Source organism: Culex quinquefasciatus, chromosome 2, assembly GCF_015732765.1.
Source record: "Culex quinquefasciatus strain JHB chromosome 2, VPISU_Cqui_1.0_pri_paternal, whole genome shotgun sequence".
NCBI classification, from domain to species: Eukaryota; Metazoa; Arthropoda; class Insecta; order Diptera; family Culicidae; genus Culex; species Culex quinquefasciatus.
Genome location: NC_051862.1, coordinates 153,320,736 through 153,338,959, shown reverse-complemented (window position 1 = coordinate 153,338,959; position 18,224 = coordinate 153,320,736). Strand labels below are relative to the sequence as shown.

General features: G+C 35.6%; 1 protein-coding gene across 2 annotated transcripts in view; it reads left to right on the top strand.

Annotated features, from left to right (window-relative positions):
* LOC6031734 (nucleoporin NSP1) overlaps window positions 1–18,224 on the top strand; it is a 49,748-nt gene that overhangs the window by 16,669 nt on the left and 14,855 nt on the right. For both annotated transcript variants that reach the window (XM_038252999.1, XM_038252997.1), the window contains exons 2-3: window positions 16,585–16,680; window positions 16,800–17,046. In XM_038252999.1, the coding sequence (XP_038108927.1) occupies window positions 16,678–16,680; window positions 16,800–17,046 (250 nt within the window). In that variant the 5' untranslated portion in view covers window positions 16,585–16,677. The remainder of the gene's footprint in view (window positions 1–16,584; window positions 16,681–16,799; window positions 17,047–18,224) is intronic.

Here is an 18,224-nt window from a genome sequence, read left to right as displayed (position 1 = left end):
TGGACCAAAGAGCCTATGTCTGGAAATATTTTATCGGACTCCCGGACATTTTACATAACATACTAAAAATGGGAGGAGTTCATTAACAGGATTCCGAGATATGATTTTTTGAAAATAAAATCCGTGTTTTTCGACGCGCCGCGCGCAAAAACCGGAAAATGGCGAAATCGGCCAAAAATCAACCTTTTTCACTAAAACTGCGATAACTTAAAAATTTCAGCGATGACCTATACATTTCGGGGTACCAAAATTTTCGTAATTAAATGACGCAACTTTTGGTACCCAGACATGTATAGGTCATCGCTGAAATTTTGAAGCTATCGCAGTTTTAGTGAAAAATGTTGATTTTTTGCCAATTTCGTCATTCTCCGGTTTTTGCGCGCGGCGCGTCAAAAAACACGGATTTTATTTTCAAAAAATCATATCTCGGAATCCTGTTAATGAACTCCTCCCATTTTTTAGTATGTTATGTAAAAATGTCCGGGAATCCGATAAAAATATTTCCAGACATAGGCTCTTTGGTCCAGACACCGTCAAAACGGCATTTTAAAGTTTCATACGCCCTTTTCATATGTTAGGCTAAATTTTTGAAACTTCTTACTATTTTTCTTTGAAAGGCCAACTTATCACCTTTCATTTGCGTATAAGATAATTGAAATCGGTTGAAATGGCGAGGAGTTATGATTTTTCGAAAAAAGTGGTTTTTGCGAAAATCGACGAAAATGGCCATTTTTCAGACCACCCTAACACGGCGTAGGTCACCCTAATGGCCAAACAAAAAAATACGGGTCTAATTATTTCGGCCAGGGAACCCCCAGAAAAATTTTGAGCCCGATCCGAGGGCTTTTGTTTTTTTCCATGCTGTTTTCGTGGGGAATTGCTGTATATATATATATATATATATATATATATATATATATATATATATATATATATATATATATATATATATATATATATTAGGTGCCTAGAAAATGAGACTTTTCTCAAAACCTCGCTCCACAAGCTGAATATTGTTCCTTGACCTATTTGAGGACTCTGGGCCAAATATGAGCAAAATCGGTCATCATTTACCCATTGATACTCGGAGGTGAAGTTTGTATCGGAAAAATCGATTTTTTTTTGAAAACCCAAGTTTCTTACGGTTTGGTCTGCACGGTGCGCTACTTCCATCCAAATATTCTCAAAAGTGAGATTCTTATTGAAAATTTAATGCTCTACAACTTTGTAGAACATACCAAAGCTGTAAAACTCGATCCTGAAAAGTTATTAGCGATTTAAAAAAGTCATTTTTGTATGAAAAACATTTTTTTCGCCAACTTCGGGCTCGGGTATCAATGGGTTAATCTCATCAAATGTCGCTCAAAATTTACACAGATGCTTAAAATAACCCGAAAAACCGTTTTCCGCTTATGGAGCAGGGGGTCATTTTTTCTGGGCACCCTAATATATATATATTAGCCTGCCCCATTTTGAGGTCATGTCGAAGAAGTTCAGGTGCTCACTTCTTAAATGATAGATTATGATGTTAGGAACAATGTTTTCTCAGACAAGAAAAAATACTAAAATACTTTCTCACACCCCCTATTCTATTTACTGAAAAAATTCACTTTTTTGAACCCCATTTTCTAAAATCGCTTGGAATCAATGCAAAAACTGTTTCAATCTGGTGTATATTATGCTTAAACGATAGGTTTTTGTCCATAGATTGAGATGCACCATCAATATTAGACCAAAATTTAAGTTTTTGGCTTCTCCCAGACTGATTTATGTCGAAAAAGATTGACAATTTTTCGAAACAATTTTTAGAAGTGCTCATTTAATTTTTCCCAACAAAATCAATGCATGCATCTTGTAGGAAATTTCACGGCGAACATTTTTCCCTCTGAGAAAACGCAATTTCTACACTCCAGTGCCGAGATATTTGAGTTTTAGTGAGAAAAAAAGTGCCAATTTTCAAAATTTCTCAGAATTTAGAAGCAAGGCCTACTAATTACACGACGTTGCAAGCATATGTCTTAAAGGTCAGAATATGCTTTCTTATAGTAATTTTGGCCGCTGAATCCGAATCTGGAATCTTATTTCGTGTAAACAGTGATGTTTTGGAGCTACGCCCTATTGGAATATTGTTTGCGTGTATTAGCTGCAATTTGAATCGCTTGCAAGTTCGGTCAAATCTCGGTTTTCGTTCCATTTTGATTGATATTTTACTCACAAAACTATTTTTGTTTAATGTTTTCTCATGCTCTGATTATCTTAAGATTATCGTATAATCGCATTTTGTAATTTGACTGGGGCTAGACATAAGGATTGATTGATAAATAGAGAAAAATAAAACTTCTAAAGCATTTTTTATGGTTGCAATATACATTTTTTATGTAAAAAAAAACTAGTAAGGTAAATCATTTTCTTTGGCGTGTACATACATCAGAAAAGAATCAACCCAAACTGTCGATTCGGTAGTGTTTTCTACTTGTCGTGCTGGGACAAAATTTCCTGTAATCTTTCTTCCAACTCCTGGAAAATATCGTACCCCACGATGCTCTTGCCGTGGCCGTCTTGTCCCCAGTACACACTTTTCGCGTCTACGTCCGAAAGTCCCGTTTCGAGCACCTGCTTGCTTTCCCCTTCTTCCGGTTTGCGTTTGGCGATGTTTTGTGCGGCTTCGTCCAGAATCTGCTCCGGAGTTTTTGGTTGCTGCAGCACGGCGTTCCGCCGGACGATGGTCGTCTTGACCAGGGAGCTCGGATCGTCCACCGTTTCGTAGCTGTGCAGATTGTTTAGCTCTTTTTGAGAGTTGTCTTCGCCGTCACCACTGCTGCCGTTTCCGGCGGGGATCGATGAAAAGGTGTTGGCCGGCAGGCGGGACCAGAACGGCCGCAGGATGTTGGAGGTGTTAATTTTTCGCACCAAAACGGCCATTTTGCTTGAACTTGAAATTTGGAATGACAGAGGGAAGGAAAAAAAATAATGGAGCAGAGACTACTACGATGAGTTTAAAAAAAGATACTAAAACACGTTGTCTTCGCACGCATTAAAAAAACAATATTATAATTTTTATTTTCTATTTTAAACTTTTAATATTTAATTTAATAATCGTACAATAAATTGTGCTTAAAGGAAATGGCTATGAACCAGGTGCTTCCGTATTCTTGTAGATGGCTCATATAGTTTGGAGGAGACGCATGGTTTTTTTAATTGTTCGATTTTTTATGTTAAAAAATTTACCAACTTCTAGTAAGTCCACGTGGACATAAATTCAAATTCTGTCGATTGCTTCGGATTCGGGGAAGCCTTTTCTCTGAGGAACCGTTAAGATATTGTACTGCGCATGATACAAGTTTTGTTTTGTCGTGTAGTGTTATCAATGCAGAATATGGCATTTTAGATTGTTCTCAGTTCTTTAGACTTCTATGTCCATTGAAAATTTGATGTTTAAAAAAAATATGCTTTTGATCCCCTGATTTTTCGGATTATTTTGAAAGGGGAGAAGGGGTGACATAAACTTTGAAAAATATTTGCAAGTTGTGGTTTTTTGTCTCCTTATGCATATCAAACTTTTATAAAAACTTTAAAACATGATTTTGGAAGATTGAATTATTGTAAAAAAACAAATAAAAAATCTGCATGTACCATTTTATTCAGTATAGTCGTCATCAATACCTTCAACTTTGCCGAAGGCACCAAACCGATCAGAAAAGTCCTTCAAATGTAACATATTTTCAAATATTTTCGTGCCATTTTTGTGTGAACTTCTGCCTAAATTGTATGGAGACTAGTATGGGTGAACCAATAACACAAAATGGTTTCTTTGGTCATAGGGAAGACCCTCATAAAGTTTGAACGAAATAAATAAATTCAAAAAATAAAAATGGCCAATTTCGTAGCGAATTGCTCATTTGAAGGTACAAAAATAAAAAAAAAATGGATTTTCAAATAATGAGGATTTAAAGATTTGTAGATTTGAAGATTTGAAGATTTGAAGATTTGAAGATTTGAAGATTTGAAGATTTGAAGATTTGAAGATTTGAAGACTTGAAGATTTGAAGATTTGAAGATTTGAAGATTTGAAGATTTGAAGATTTGAAGATTTGAAGATTTGAAGATTTGAAGATTTGAAGACTTGAAGATTTGAAGATTTGAAGATTTGAAGATTTGAAGATTTGAAGATTTGAAGATTTGAAGATTTGAAGATTTGAAGATTTGAAGATTTGAAGATTTGAAGATTTGAAGATTTGAAGATTTGAAGATTTGAAGATTTGAAGACTTGAAGACTTGAAGATTTGAAGATTTGAAGACTTGAAGACTTGAAGATTTGAAGATTTGAAGATTTGAAGATTTGAAGATTTGAAGATTTGAAGATTTGAAGATTTGAAGACTTGAAGATTTGAAGATTTGAAGATTTGAAGATTTGAAGATTTGAAGATTTGAAGATTTGAAGATTTGAAGATTTGAAGATTTGAAGATTTGAAGACTTGAAGATTTGAAGATTTGAAGATTTGAAGATTTGAAGATTTGAAGATTTGAAGATTTGAAGATTTGAAGATTTGAAGATTTGAAGATTTGAAGATTTGAAGATTTGAAGATTTGAAGATTTGAAGATTTGAAGATTTGAAGATTTGAAGATTTGAAGATTTGAAGATTTGAAGATTTGAAAATTTGAAGACTTGAAGATTTGAAGACTTGAAGACTTGAAGATTTGAAGATTTGAAGATTTGAAGATTTGAAGATTTGAAGATTTGAAGATTTGAAGATTTGAAGACTTGAAGATTTGAAGACTTGAAGACTTGAAGATTTGAAGATTTGAAGATTTGAAGATTTGAAGATTTGAAGATTTGAAGACTTGAAGACATGAAGATTTGAAGATTTGAAGATTTGAAGATTTGAAGATTTGAAGATTTGAAGACTTGAAGACTTGAAGATTTGAAGATTTGAAGATTTGAAGATTTGAAGATTTGAAGATTTGAAGATTTAAAGATTTGAAGATTTGAAGATTTGAAGATTTGAAGATTTGAAGATTTGAAGATTTGAAGACTTGAAGATTTGAAGATTTGAAGATTTGAAGATTTGAAGATTTGAAGATTTGAAGATTTGAAAATTTGAAGACTTGAAGATTTGAAGACTTGAAGACTTGAAGATTTGAAGATTTGAAGATTTGAAGATCTAAAATTTGAAAAAAAAATTGTGAAGTTTTGTGTCAAAAAGTAGATCATAAATCATTTTATAATAAAAGTGATGACTGCTTTTTACTGCCCAAATTTACCATGCTGTTCCAATATCTTAACCACAATACCGTACCTTCATTTCCTGTTGCAAGTGCAAGCAAAAAACACAATAATTTCCGGAACAACATTGTCCCACCTACACCACAACCTGGGGTTCCTGCCAGACAAGTGTCATTCTTACCGTCACCATTCTGGTTTCGCCTTGCACATCAGCGCACATATCTCAATATTTGCGAAAATGACTCATGTGAGCGCGCCTTTGATGCAAACGCGATTTGAGGTCTACTTTCCGGTTGTTTTAAAAGAACGTAATATATTCGCAGTAATTCTTAAAGGTTACTAAAATAAAACTACGCCCTTCCTACATCTTGCTCCAGATACAAGCATGCAAGGAGCATACAATTTCGCACGATCCGGTGAAACCTGCACGAAGTTCCACATCCGATCCAATCACACAGAACATTCGCGAGAGTGACACAACAATAGTCGATTCTGAATGTCATCAACCGGCGGCGGACGGGTTCGTCGACGTCCACAATGTGGTCAATATTGGAAACACAAAGCGGAAATTTATTCGATCAGACAGTGATCTCCTACAACGCCGGCGATCGTTGCTGAATGAAAACAGGCCTGCTCGCTTCAACTCATGAAGGAGGAGGATCGAGTTTCGAGTGACCTCGGATGTAGATCGCGGTTTCTCGCCTCCTCCCGCGACTTCAGCTTTGAGGAAGGTGGAATGGATGCGCTCCTTAAAAGGCAATTCCGCTTTCTATATAGCGCACACGGTAAGCCCCGGCAGCCCGGCTCGGTTTTTATTCTCCGTCGTCGTGAAGAGTTGCGAAATCAACCGCGCGAGAGAGGGTGTAAACGTTCTGCAGTATGGGTATCAACGCAAAAGCAGGTTCTGCCTGAAGTTGACGCGATGTTTATTGTGGCCGGTGAAGAGTTGAAGGTAGCGCCGCGGCCCGCTTGTCGGCAGGGGGCTTGAGACGCGGCTGGATCAACAGCGAGAGTTGTAGTCTGAGCAGTTACCAGCGGATTCGTGGATTGTCGAGAATTGCTGAGATGGAGGTGTTGGGCGGCATGAGTCAAAAGCACAGTGGCAAATGGAGTTATTACATTTTGATTAAATTGTTGATGTCCTTATGGTTCATCGTATGATATATGGCGAGTTGACCATTACCTTACAATTCATGCATTTTAGTTGTTGATTTACTGATATTGTAGAAATCAAAATACAATTTGGAATCAATCAATGAAAAAAATACTTCTCCGATTCTAAGTATTACTGTCTTTATCGTTACCATGTTATTTTGTCAGCAAAAATCTAGAAAAAAATGCATCCTTAATATATCATACCTACCTTTTTATCATCTAAAAAATCTTCTATCCAATGCTTAGAGAGATCAAAACTTTGTTGAATGATTTGATGAATTTATAGATTTTACTTTTGTCTAGAAGCTAAATTGTAGAGGTAAAATGCATTTTTTTTTATTTTTCAAATATATGTAAAAATAATGTGTACGAACTCAACTTATTCAATCAATATTGACAAACAGTGACCTCCAATCAAGTTGATTACCCCAGCTCTGACATTGAAACCGCAAATCATCAAGATCGTCAATGAAAGCCGGGTATAAAGTAGCTCCCATTAAAATGCCACAAGAACATGTCATTACTGGTCAGTTGGTCAAGCTCTTCACCGACATTCACAACAACAATAACACATCAGGTGCTCATAAAGCAAAAAGCAAAACCTTCAAGGAAAATTACCTCCTTTTTTGCCCTGCTGTATTTTTCTTAGTCCTTTTTCCCCCCGCTCACAAACAATACCGAAAGCAAAAAGGAAGGATACGCTGCAGCAATTCCATTCAGCAAGGAAGCAATTTCCCCCCTCCCCAACTGGAGGAGTACAAGTTCGGTGTGATTGTTTGGCTGGCTGGATTATGCTAGATGGCACTCTAAGAAAGCCTCGGCATTCGGCCAATGTCGCTAAATTTGCATAAATAAACACCTTGTCGCACGTGAGGACCGTGTAAGAAGTTCTAGGCGCTCCTTAACATTGGGTGGGGGTTGTCCGACCGAGGCCTAGCGTGGCCACGGTGAAGGTCAAGTTTCATGGGTTGCAATTTGCCACACGCCATCCGACTCTGTGTGCCGACGGTTGGTGGAGCTGCCTAGGTGGTCTGAGGTTTATGTCGCTGACATATTGGTACCGTCGAGAGAAATGGGTTTGCTTATGCTCAGTGTCAGACTCTTCTACCTAATTTAACCAGTTTTTATTTATCTCGCTTTCAAAAATTTTGTTTTACTTGTGTCTTAATTATGTCTTGTTTGTGTCATTCTTCTTCCATTTTGGTGTAATAATCTTGAACATTTTTGCTCATTTTTAAATTCTTAGGCATCTAATCTTTATCTTCAAATTACACATCTCGACATTGTTGAAGTTGATGTCAGTAAACGTTTTAATTAGAATTTAAGATAATTTTAAGCAAAAAATAACAAACATTTTGAAATTTTGGGTTAAATGTTATGGACAAATTTGTATTTGTGGGGGTAGCAAAAATAAGGGGGTGCACATTAGTGTGTCCCACAAACAGGCGATGTGGATTTCGATAGGTTTTTGCCTCAGGAACAATGTTTTCATACAACGAAAAATTCCCAAAAATCGTTTGGAACTCGGGAATTTCTGTTTCCATATTAAAAATATCATAATTTGTTCTAAAACCTTGAACAATGCGTTTAAATTTCCGCGTATTTCACCTTAAATCATAGTAAGGAGTCCTACCAATAATGTTCTGTATTTTTATTGATCCAGGAAGTCGAAATTTTTCATTTGCAGCATGTTAAAGTTGAAAAATTGTTTTTTTTTTCTCTCAAAAATCCATCTAAAAAAATTCTGAACAAATTTGGTTTTTTTAATAAATTATTTTTTGTCACTTCAGTGCCAAGATACCGCCATTTTAGTAAAATAAAAAATTGAGAATTTTCAAAATTCCCTTTGAAAACTCAGTTTTATCCCTCACACCACGGTTTCAGCTACTGGCAGTAGCCTACTGCCAACATTTTATATGTTTCCAAACCTTTTGCATTGTTTTATAGCAGCAATTTTCAAGCACAATCTATAGTTTTCATTGATTTGACTATGTGACGCAAGCGCCATGTCGAAGAAATGTATTTTAAATTAACCGCCTTTTTTACAGCAAAATTAAATCAACCATTTTTTCTAGATTTTGCTGAAAATTGCACTTTCATTTAAAAACAAAAACATATGTATTAATGAAAGAAATCGTTTTTCTTAGAATTGAGGCTAGACTGTAATGCAAAATTAATTTAAAAATACCTGCAATAAAATTTTACAAATTTCGCAAATGCCTTTTTTTTGTGGTAGAAGAAAAAAAAATTAATAGTTTTTTTATTATTTGAATATTTTTTTTTATTTGAAAACGTTAAGTTTTTTTTAATTCAATTCAATTCGAAAAAGATAAGCAAATGCGATTTTGCGAACATATGAGTTTTTATTCAAAGAAATAAATTTCCCTTCCTTGAAAATATTTTGACAAAATCCTTACTACAAGATGTTTAGAATAATACCCTATATACGTGTTGATAATTTTTGGTAACGATTTTCCTATTAATTGTAAAGTTATGAAATTCAGAATTGATTGTCAATCTGTTAGTCACAAATCTATAAAAAATAAAGAAACTATTGTTTTAAGACAAATAATTATTTTGGTGTAAAAATTCCTAATATTTAATTTGATCAATTTTAAAAATGAGAGAAGACTTCATCGTAAAACAACTACAAAACACTTTTTAGTTTTTTTTTACTATTGACAGTCGAATGGAAACAGCAAAAAAAATTGAATTCATAAAATGATTCCAAAGAAAATTATTTAAGAAATTATTGAAAACTAACCAGATCAGAAATATGATATTGGCAATTTGAATCTGTTGTTGGTGTGTTACTAAAAAAATCATGAAGCAAAGCAAAGTAATCCACTTTAACGACCCCCGGGTCTTTTGTGGTCTCTGTTGCAAGTTTCTGCTCATTTCTAGGCGTCCGAAGGTTATGTGTGGTGAGTCACCCAAAACCTCTTTTACGCAAATGGACCGACGTTTTACTTCCCCATCCGATAGAAGGCGTGGTCAGGCAAATCTCGTCTCGAAAAATGCCACCGGGTCCGTCTGGGATTGAACCCAGGCCATACTGGGATTTTGAGGCTACCACGCTAATCACTGAACCACCGGACCCGACAACAAATTATTTTTTCATTATTTTTTTTAAGTCTGAAAATTGTTACACTAAAAAACTCTGCAAAGTTACAAAAAATAACAAAATTATATAAATTAAATGGTTGTTCAAAATGTACAATAATTTAGTCTTCTATGCATGTCCCATTTTTTTACAGTTGAATAACGAGAAATGGCAGAGGTCTTCAAACATTTTTTTTTAATTTCTTTGATGAATTATACACCCAGTATCATCAAGTCACTATCCATTCTAACTCCAACTCACGGTTCAACCCATTCTTTCGACCACACAATTTCCCGGACACGAAAGAGTAGAGTCAGATTATGTAATCTGTATACCAAAAAGTGGCCATACGGTGGGTCATCATTGGTGATTATACCTTGGCCGTATGCTATATTTTCTCGCCATCCAGGCTGGTCGTGAAATGTGCTCGCTCACTTTGGGAAATTAGTCTGACAAATGGCCGCTGCAGTGTGGGTGGTTGCTTGACTATCCCAGGAAAAAAAATCCTTCAACGAAGAATTGCATTTTTATTACTCCGTTTTTGGAACTAGTCGGCCACACAATGGTGGATTCTCCAAAGTCGGTAGACGTGCTAAAAATTTCTCCCCCTCGTAATTATCCCATAAACCTGCTCCCCTTTACGCAATCGCGATTTATCGCGAAATGGATACGAATCGCAACGCGACATCTGCTCTGCCACTTTGCGCCACTCCTGATCCACTGATCCATATTGGGAGCCTGGAGATCTTGGGCACAAACTTAAAACCACTCTTGGCTCAACCGGCTTGGGATGGTGGGGTAGACTGTCCTATAGTGAAAACTCTAAATCCACGTTTTGAAGAAATACCTCATGATTTTATTAAATCTTCAAGCTTCCCATCGTAGGTCCAACATACCCCCCTCTACCATAGCCTCAGTACTACAAAGTCGTCAGTTTACACGTATCTCATTTCAACACGCGCCACCGCCAAACCGCCAAATTGATGTCGAGAAACTGGAATGCACTGTTTGTGAATCGAACAGAAGCAGCAATATATATAGCGAAATAAAAAAGACAGTGGCAAAACAGCAGTGCTGGTGTTTTATATTGAATTTCCCGATTTGGTCCCCGAGAGGACGACCAGCTCGCGATATTCTCGTTTTGCCGGCGCTGAAAGCAACCCGTCCGACTGGGTTCAGAGCTTCGTCAGAAATCATTAAATTGTGACAGCAGACGCGGTGGCGTTTTTTTCATGTGTTTGAAGTGATGATTAGAGCTTTAGATTTTGCTTTTTTGCTCTATGCGGTATAGAACAAACAAACACTGTGTTTGGGAAAACTATTTTTCGATCATTATTGATTTTGTGGCGCTTACGGTGCAAATAGATACATCATTAAAACTTGCCAAAGAAATAGCTTTAGGGGAGAGTGGGGAGACTTGATCCCCTTTTTTTGTATCGCACATAACTCTGTCAATTTCTCACAAAACTATGATCTTTTTGCATGAATTGAAAGCTTAAACATTCAACTATTTTTGGCTGATAAGGGTATTTCATCAGATAAACTCTTCGAATCATGCCAAGCGTTTTAAAAAAAATATTTTAAACCGGCATTTTCAAAATGTTGGGGGTAAATTGATCCCCCTTTCAACATTTTCAAGAAATCTTAAGCAAAATGTTTCTTATTCATCCAAACTTTTAATTTCCTATAAGTTATAGCAATTTCACATTGAACCTGTACGTTTGTGTTCAAAATATAACAAGTTTAGCATGCAAAATATTTAAAAACTTAAAATTTTCTTTTTTAGACCAAAATTGAGCATGTTTACAAAAGCTGGTAATTTTTGTTTACAAAACATTTGAAAAATGGTTCAAACTGCAGTAAGTTATGTACAACTATACTAAAGGAAACTATGTACGAAAACCCAGCCCAATTATTTAATCTTGAGGCTGATTCCAGTGACTGTAAAAATGCAGGGATCAAGTCTCCCTTAACGCACTTTTTTAAACAATTGATTGTAAAAATAGTATGACGATAAATTTAACGTCAAATGCGTAAGGGTTTTAGAGTTTATATGTTTATCAAACAATGCATGCATAAAAAATATTTTTTTGAATAATTTTTGAGTGTTTTCTATACTTATCAAACCAAAGAAAAAAGATCTCTTGGAAGTTTTTTGCAGCACTTCTTAGAAAAATGTGTTTAACTCAATCTAACCATTTTTTAATTTTTTTCTTTGTTTTCTACAATGAGTTTTAGTCAATTTCGCACAACTTTCTAGAACAATGCTAATTTTTTTACCCACATGCTGACGAGATACAGGCTTGGGATCAAGTCTCCCCGGGGATCAAGTCTCCCCACTCTCCCCTATAGGAAGCTTAATGGTTTTGTGAGAAGGACTGATGACTAATGATTTTTGGATTCAATTTAAAAGAATTCTGTCATACAAATTACTGACGAATAATTACATACAAACATTAGATATCATGGTGTAATTCAGTGTGAACTGAGCCCAAATTCCATAAATAACCTGGATTTGACCTAACAGGAAGCGGCACTCTGCCTTTAAATTTTAAAAGCGGTTTAACCCTAATTAAGATTTGTTTAAAAAATATCTACATTCAAGGACAATTTTGTTTTCCATTTTTCTTCAAAATTAATCATATATAAACCCTCTACAATTTGTGGTTCCAGAGATATTATAATTTGAAAATGGAGGTTTTTCACAAATTACGTAGATAAAGCGTAGATAACTTTAAGGTTATGACAAAAAGGAAGAGGTGGTCCGATTTGTATAAAATCGAGAATCTTTACTTGTTTTTATGGAATCAACACCCCTACAGAATTGAGCCGGATCAGAAAAGCTTGATTTCGCGTGCTGATATGTTTGAGGTGGATAACTCATAATCATTTATGGATATTTCCACCGTAGCATGACTTACTGCACTTTACGTGACTTTAAGTTAAACGTTATTGAAAGTTTGGGTATTGAAATTGAAACTTCTTTTGGGAAAATCATAATTGCATCTGCATATTTGCCTTTCCAGTGGACTGGGAAATTATAAATTACATGCTAAACCCCACAAACTTCGTCTTTTTTCATTAACAATTGATTTTGTTTTGATAAATCAAAGTCAAAGTCTAATAGTTCTACGTTTAAGTAATGGGACAGGTATCAGCATCATATTGAGAATAATTTAAATCATGATTTTGTTTTAGAAACCAAAGCTGATATTGATTCAGCCTTGGAATCTTTAACTGATGCGATTTTGGATGCTAGGAATATTGCTATTCCTAAAGTCCAAGTCAAATTTAATTCTCCCATTATTGATGACGATCTTCAGCTTTTGATTCATCTGAAAAATGTTCGCCGAAGACAGTATCAACGTTCTCGTGATCCTGCACTGAAGCGAATTCAAAAAGATTTGCAAAAGGTTATTGACCACAGATTCACTCTCCTGCGAAATGAAAAGTTTGCAAGAGATGTCGAACAAATTAAACCTTATTCCAAACCTTTTTGGAAACTTTCAAAGGTTCTTAAGAAACCTTCAAAAACCAATCCCTTCTTTAAAAGATGGTGTTAATATTCTATTAACTAATGGGGAGAAAGCTCAAAAACTTGCTCAGCAGTTTGAGAGTGCTCAAAATTTCAACTTAAATGTTTTGAGTCCTATTGAAGATCAAATTTCAATAGAATTTCAGAATATTGTTGAACAAAAATTTTCATCAGAAGAAGTTTTTAATACGGATCTGAATGAAATAAAATCTATTATCAAAAAAATTAAAAATATGAAAGCCCCTGGTGAGGATGGCATTTTTTACATTTTAATTAAAAATTTACCCGGAGCAACTTTGAGTAGCTTGGTCAAAATTTTCAACAATTGTTTTGATTTGGCATATTTTCCCAGCACTTGGGAAAATGCCAAGGTAATTCCGATTTTGAAACCGGACATAAATCCTGCCGAAGCTAAAAGCTATCTATTGGTAAACTATTCAAAAGAATTATTCTTAATAGAATGAAGACGCACATTAATGAAAATTCAATTTTCGCTGATGAGCAGTTTGGATTTCGCCTTGGGCATTCAACTACTCATCAGCTGTTGAGAGTTTCAAATTTGATTCGAAGCAACAAATCTGAGGGCTATTCTACTGGCGCTGCTCTTCTAGACATAGAAAAAGAATTTGACAGTGTTTGGCATAAAGGTTTGATTGCGAAATTGAAAAGGTTTAATTTTCCGATTTATATCGTGAAAATTATTCAAAATTATTTGACGGATCGTAATCTACAGGTATGTTATCAGAACAGCAAATCTGATCAACTAACTGTACGTGCTGGCGTCCCTAAAGGTAGAATTTTGGGTCCAATTTTATACAATATTTTTACTTCTGACTTGCCTGGTTTGCACTCAGGATGTTAGAAATCACTTTTTGCTGATGACACAAGCATCTCCAGCCTTTGTGTCATGGCAAGATGATTACAAAAAGCATGGATATTTTCAATTCTTATTCAAAATTTTAAATGCTGCAAAAACTCAACTTATTATTTTCCCACACAAACCAGGGGCAGATTTTCTTACACTAAAAAATCATCATCAAGATGAATAAGGTAATTTCAAAGAAAGAGTGATCCGCTCTTTATATAGTTTGTAAGTAAGTTATAAGGTATCCCTTTTGTAAATGTAGAACCTCCCAGATTTGTAATCAATGAATATTGAAAAATTCAATATTTTAATATTAAATTGAAATTGCTGGTATTTAAAATTGAGGTGAAAAGTCATCAATTGTGATTGGACACTCAATCAGGTTTTTTAACTAAATAAATGTACAAAAAATATGTACAATGGATATATCTTGCAATCTAGATAAATGTATAATATTTGTTCAATAAAAGCAATTACATTGTTTTGCTTGTTTTTTCCACCTTCCTCTTTCTATCTTATCCGTTCGAATCTCAACTTTTTTCTTAATTGTGTAGACCTCACCAGTGCGATCTGTCTTCAAACTCCAGATGCCTTCCCAAAAATGGACACCCCCAACAAGGTCGCGCCACTCGACGATTTATATTCATCCCCGCAATGATTCTTGCGAGGACGCGGGTCCCTAGGTTTTGACCGCACCTCGTCGAGCAACCAGCTAGACAAACAGCTGCTGCTGCTGTGCGTAATTTATCGGACCGACGAGACGTTAATTCCAAAACATGACGATAGAACGAAATCCATACATGGAAAGCAAGCGCTGTAAATGAAACCATTCATCATACAGTTCGGGGCTGTGAATGTTGACGCCGACGCTGGACACCGCCGGTCGACGTCTTTTTAAGATCGGAATCACTGCTGGATGATTTGTCGTTTTATTTTGTCTGATTGAGATTAATCAGCGGCCAAGGATCGTATTTCCGATTTCAGAGGAATAATCACAAAATCAATTTGTTAGGTGCATGAATTATTACTGAATGGATATTTTCTGATTAAATTAGATCATTTTAGTGAGAGGAGAATCTTTAAAAATCCTAAATAAATCCAACAACCTACAAATTACCCAGGGCATAAATTTCCTGCATATTAAACAAGTTGGTCGCGGTGTGTAAAATGCTCAAGAGCTTATGGTCATATTAAATGTGATTACCATCGATCACGTATTATAGGTCGCCATTGACAAGATCAATTCTGTGCGCTGATCCATATTAAAAGGTACGATATCTTGAACACATTAAAAAGCCACTTTTTCTTTAAGGAAAATGTGACCTTCGCCGAATCGACAATAATTGTTATTCGAATCAAAGACTTACTTCTAGACAACACCCAACTCAAAGTATTATTAATTTAAATTCAAAAAAGTGTATGGCTTAATACTAATGAAAACTTGAAGTTTTGTTATTTTTTGTGAAAATTTCAAAACTATTTGATTTCTAACACCCTAAAATACAAAAAAAAATGAATCTGAAAATATGAAACTAGAAATATATACATTGAACTCGTTTTAAGCATAATAATCAAATTATTTTTTTATTTCCTTTAAACTTTTTCTTTCTGGACTTTCTGGTGTTGTTGTATAAATGTTACAAATTTAAACAATTCCAAAGATAAAAATAACTTTGCACAACCCTAGTATCGACCACGTTGACCACCTTTTGCACACAAACCGCACATACTGCACACACACATACAATGTGGTACATCTAAATCAGAGTCGTGCACCCACTCCACAGTTTCTCGGAATGGTTGAGCAAGTTTACTCTACACAACAGAAGAAGAGAGGATGAGGCCGGCCAAGGGGCAGGAAAAGGAAGCAATCAAACTCCGGTTATTTACCGGTCGTGTTTCCTCTAATTATGGCCTAATAAATACGTTCCAGATCAGGCACCGGAGTAGAGTGGGTTAGTGGGATGAATGTTCAGTTGGAAACGGGTTTAATTTAAATACACGATTTTATTTGTTTGGAAATTGGATTAAGTTATCAAACCTAATGAAATTATATGCATTATTTTTAATCACATCAGGGTTTCCAAATATAAAATGATTTTTTCCAACATTCCTAAAAATGTTTACTTATAATCGTTCTAAAAAATGTTTTTAAGGAAGACCTCAATATTATTTTTTTTACACTTTTAGTTTGAAAAGGCAAGAAATAGTGATAAAGACCGGTCAGTTTTTTTTTTTGCTTTAGATACTCATATTTTTTTAACTTAATTTTAAAATATTACAATACATAATTTTGTGCAAATTAATGTAATGAAACAAGGAATATATTAAACAATAATACTCATATGAACTTACCTGATTTAATCTGATTAATGTTTTATTTTACTCATATTTATCTATTTCTAACCTTCTTTTCTTCATAAAAAAACACACTCATCTGTTTTTTTTTTTTGCAAATAAAAAATCTTGTAAAAAATAATAATTTCATGAAAACGCAAGTGCAATAAAAAAAAATCAATAGTAATAAATAAAAAAAAAACATTAAATCTTAACTTGATCCTGCACAACTTCATCCAAGTGACCGTTTATTCGCACTCAGAAAATTGCTGTTACTAATTGGCCATTTCGTGAGCACCGATTTCAACTGTTGACATTTATATTTTGAATTCTCATTCAGTTCTGTTCTTTTTTTCGTTTTCAGTTATTTGCTCTCGAGGCAAGAGCACTTTTACGTTTTGTTTACGACACACAAACTGTTAAATTAAATTACCCGTTGAGACCTCCCTACACAAATATGGTAAACTGCAGTTTAAACACACCCCCTCCCCAAATTGATGGTGGGGCAGGGGGGGCGTCTAATTGTTCTGTTTTCAAAATAAACCAAGTTACTTCAACGCGCGCCATTTCCATTTGCAGACCGTCCAGACGAAAACCGTTGGCGCGGCCCGGTCCACCTCCTCGATCTCGTCGGTGAGCCGCCGGAAGAGCACCACCGTCGTCCGGAAGAAGTACAAAGTCCAGTCCTCGTCGACCCAGTCCACCAAGTCGTACCGCGTGATGGGCGGCTTCGAGCAGCGGCCGTGGACCCCGACCAAGCGGCGCGGACCGATCGCGGCGGAACACCGCGGACCCGGACCGCAGTACCTGCTGCCCCAGCTACTGGGTGAGTCACTCTACACACTAAGTCAGACTAATAAGACCGACACCCAAAAATGGCGGTTCACGCGACGGAGCGTAGGCCGGAAGTGCGGATGGGTTGCCTTGTAAGGGGACGAACTTAGTAGAACGTACTAAATAACGATGATGATGATGATCGTCTCACCAGTCAAAGGTGGGAGCAAAGAGGTTAAGAGCTAGTCCATTTATAGGTGAAAATAATTTATTCCTAATGACTGTCAACATTAGGGGCGAATTTTCAAGAGCAGACGCGCCGGTTATTCGCGGTGCAGCTAATATATTAACTTAATGTTCTAGTAGACGCGGGTGGCAACGTTAGATTAAGGGTTGGACTTTCACGCCCACGCTGGCTGGATGATGATTGTACTGTGGAGTGCAAGATGCTAATGGAGCACGTGCAAATGAAGTGTTTTTGTTATTGTAAAGAACTTTCAAGATTTATATCTCTTGCATTGTTTTAGTAGGGACTGGCAAGACCTGGTGTCAAACAGTTTTTAAATATTACCGTCATATGGGGCAAATTGGGACACATTAGGCGTAATGGGACAGCTGTTTATTGTCGGATAGAATAGACACAGTTTGATAAAGATTGTGCATCGATTTCCAAATTCCAGCATTTAAAGTGCTCTAAAACCCTGCTGTCCCTTTTTCGACAGTAGTATCGATTCGCTCCAGACGACGGTACTTTAAAGTTTCATTTAGCAATGTACAAACATGCAAACTGGGTCGTAATATTATTATTGCAACTCTATCGTGAAACAACTAACTTTTCCTGTCATTCTAGAACGACGAAACGGTCTTTTTCTCTACCAATAATAAGAGAATGGAAATTTAATACCTATCAATGCGTGGGGGTGCTGAAAGTTGAACTTTTCAGTACTAGTATTGAAAAGTATCATTTTTCAATATTTTTTTGATCTCAATGATGAATTTACTTAACACATGGATGGTTGATATAAAGTTCCAATCAAAAGCGGTTTTTCATAATTGCAAAAAATGTTGCAAAACTTGATTTTTTCACCACTTGTCGTTTTTATCCAACCCCGTTGAACCTCCTTTAATAAATGTACGAGTCGTGCTGTAAAAATCATCTTTTTGCAACTTATTGCCTAAACTACTATTTATATTTACAGTAATTTTAAATGCTTTTATGGTCACCAACTT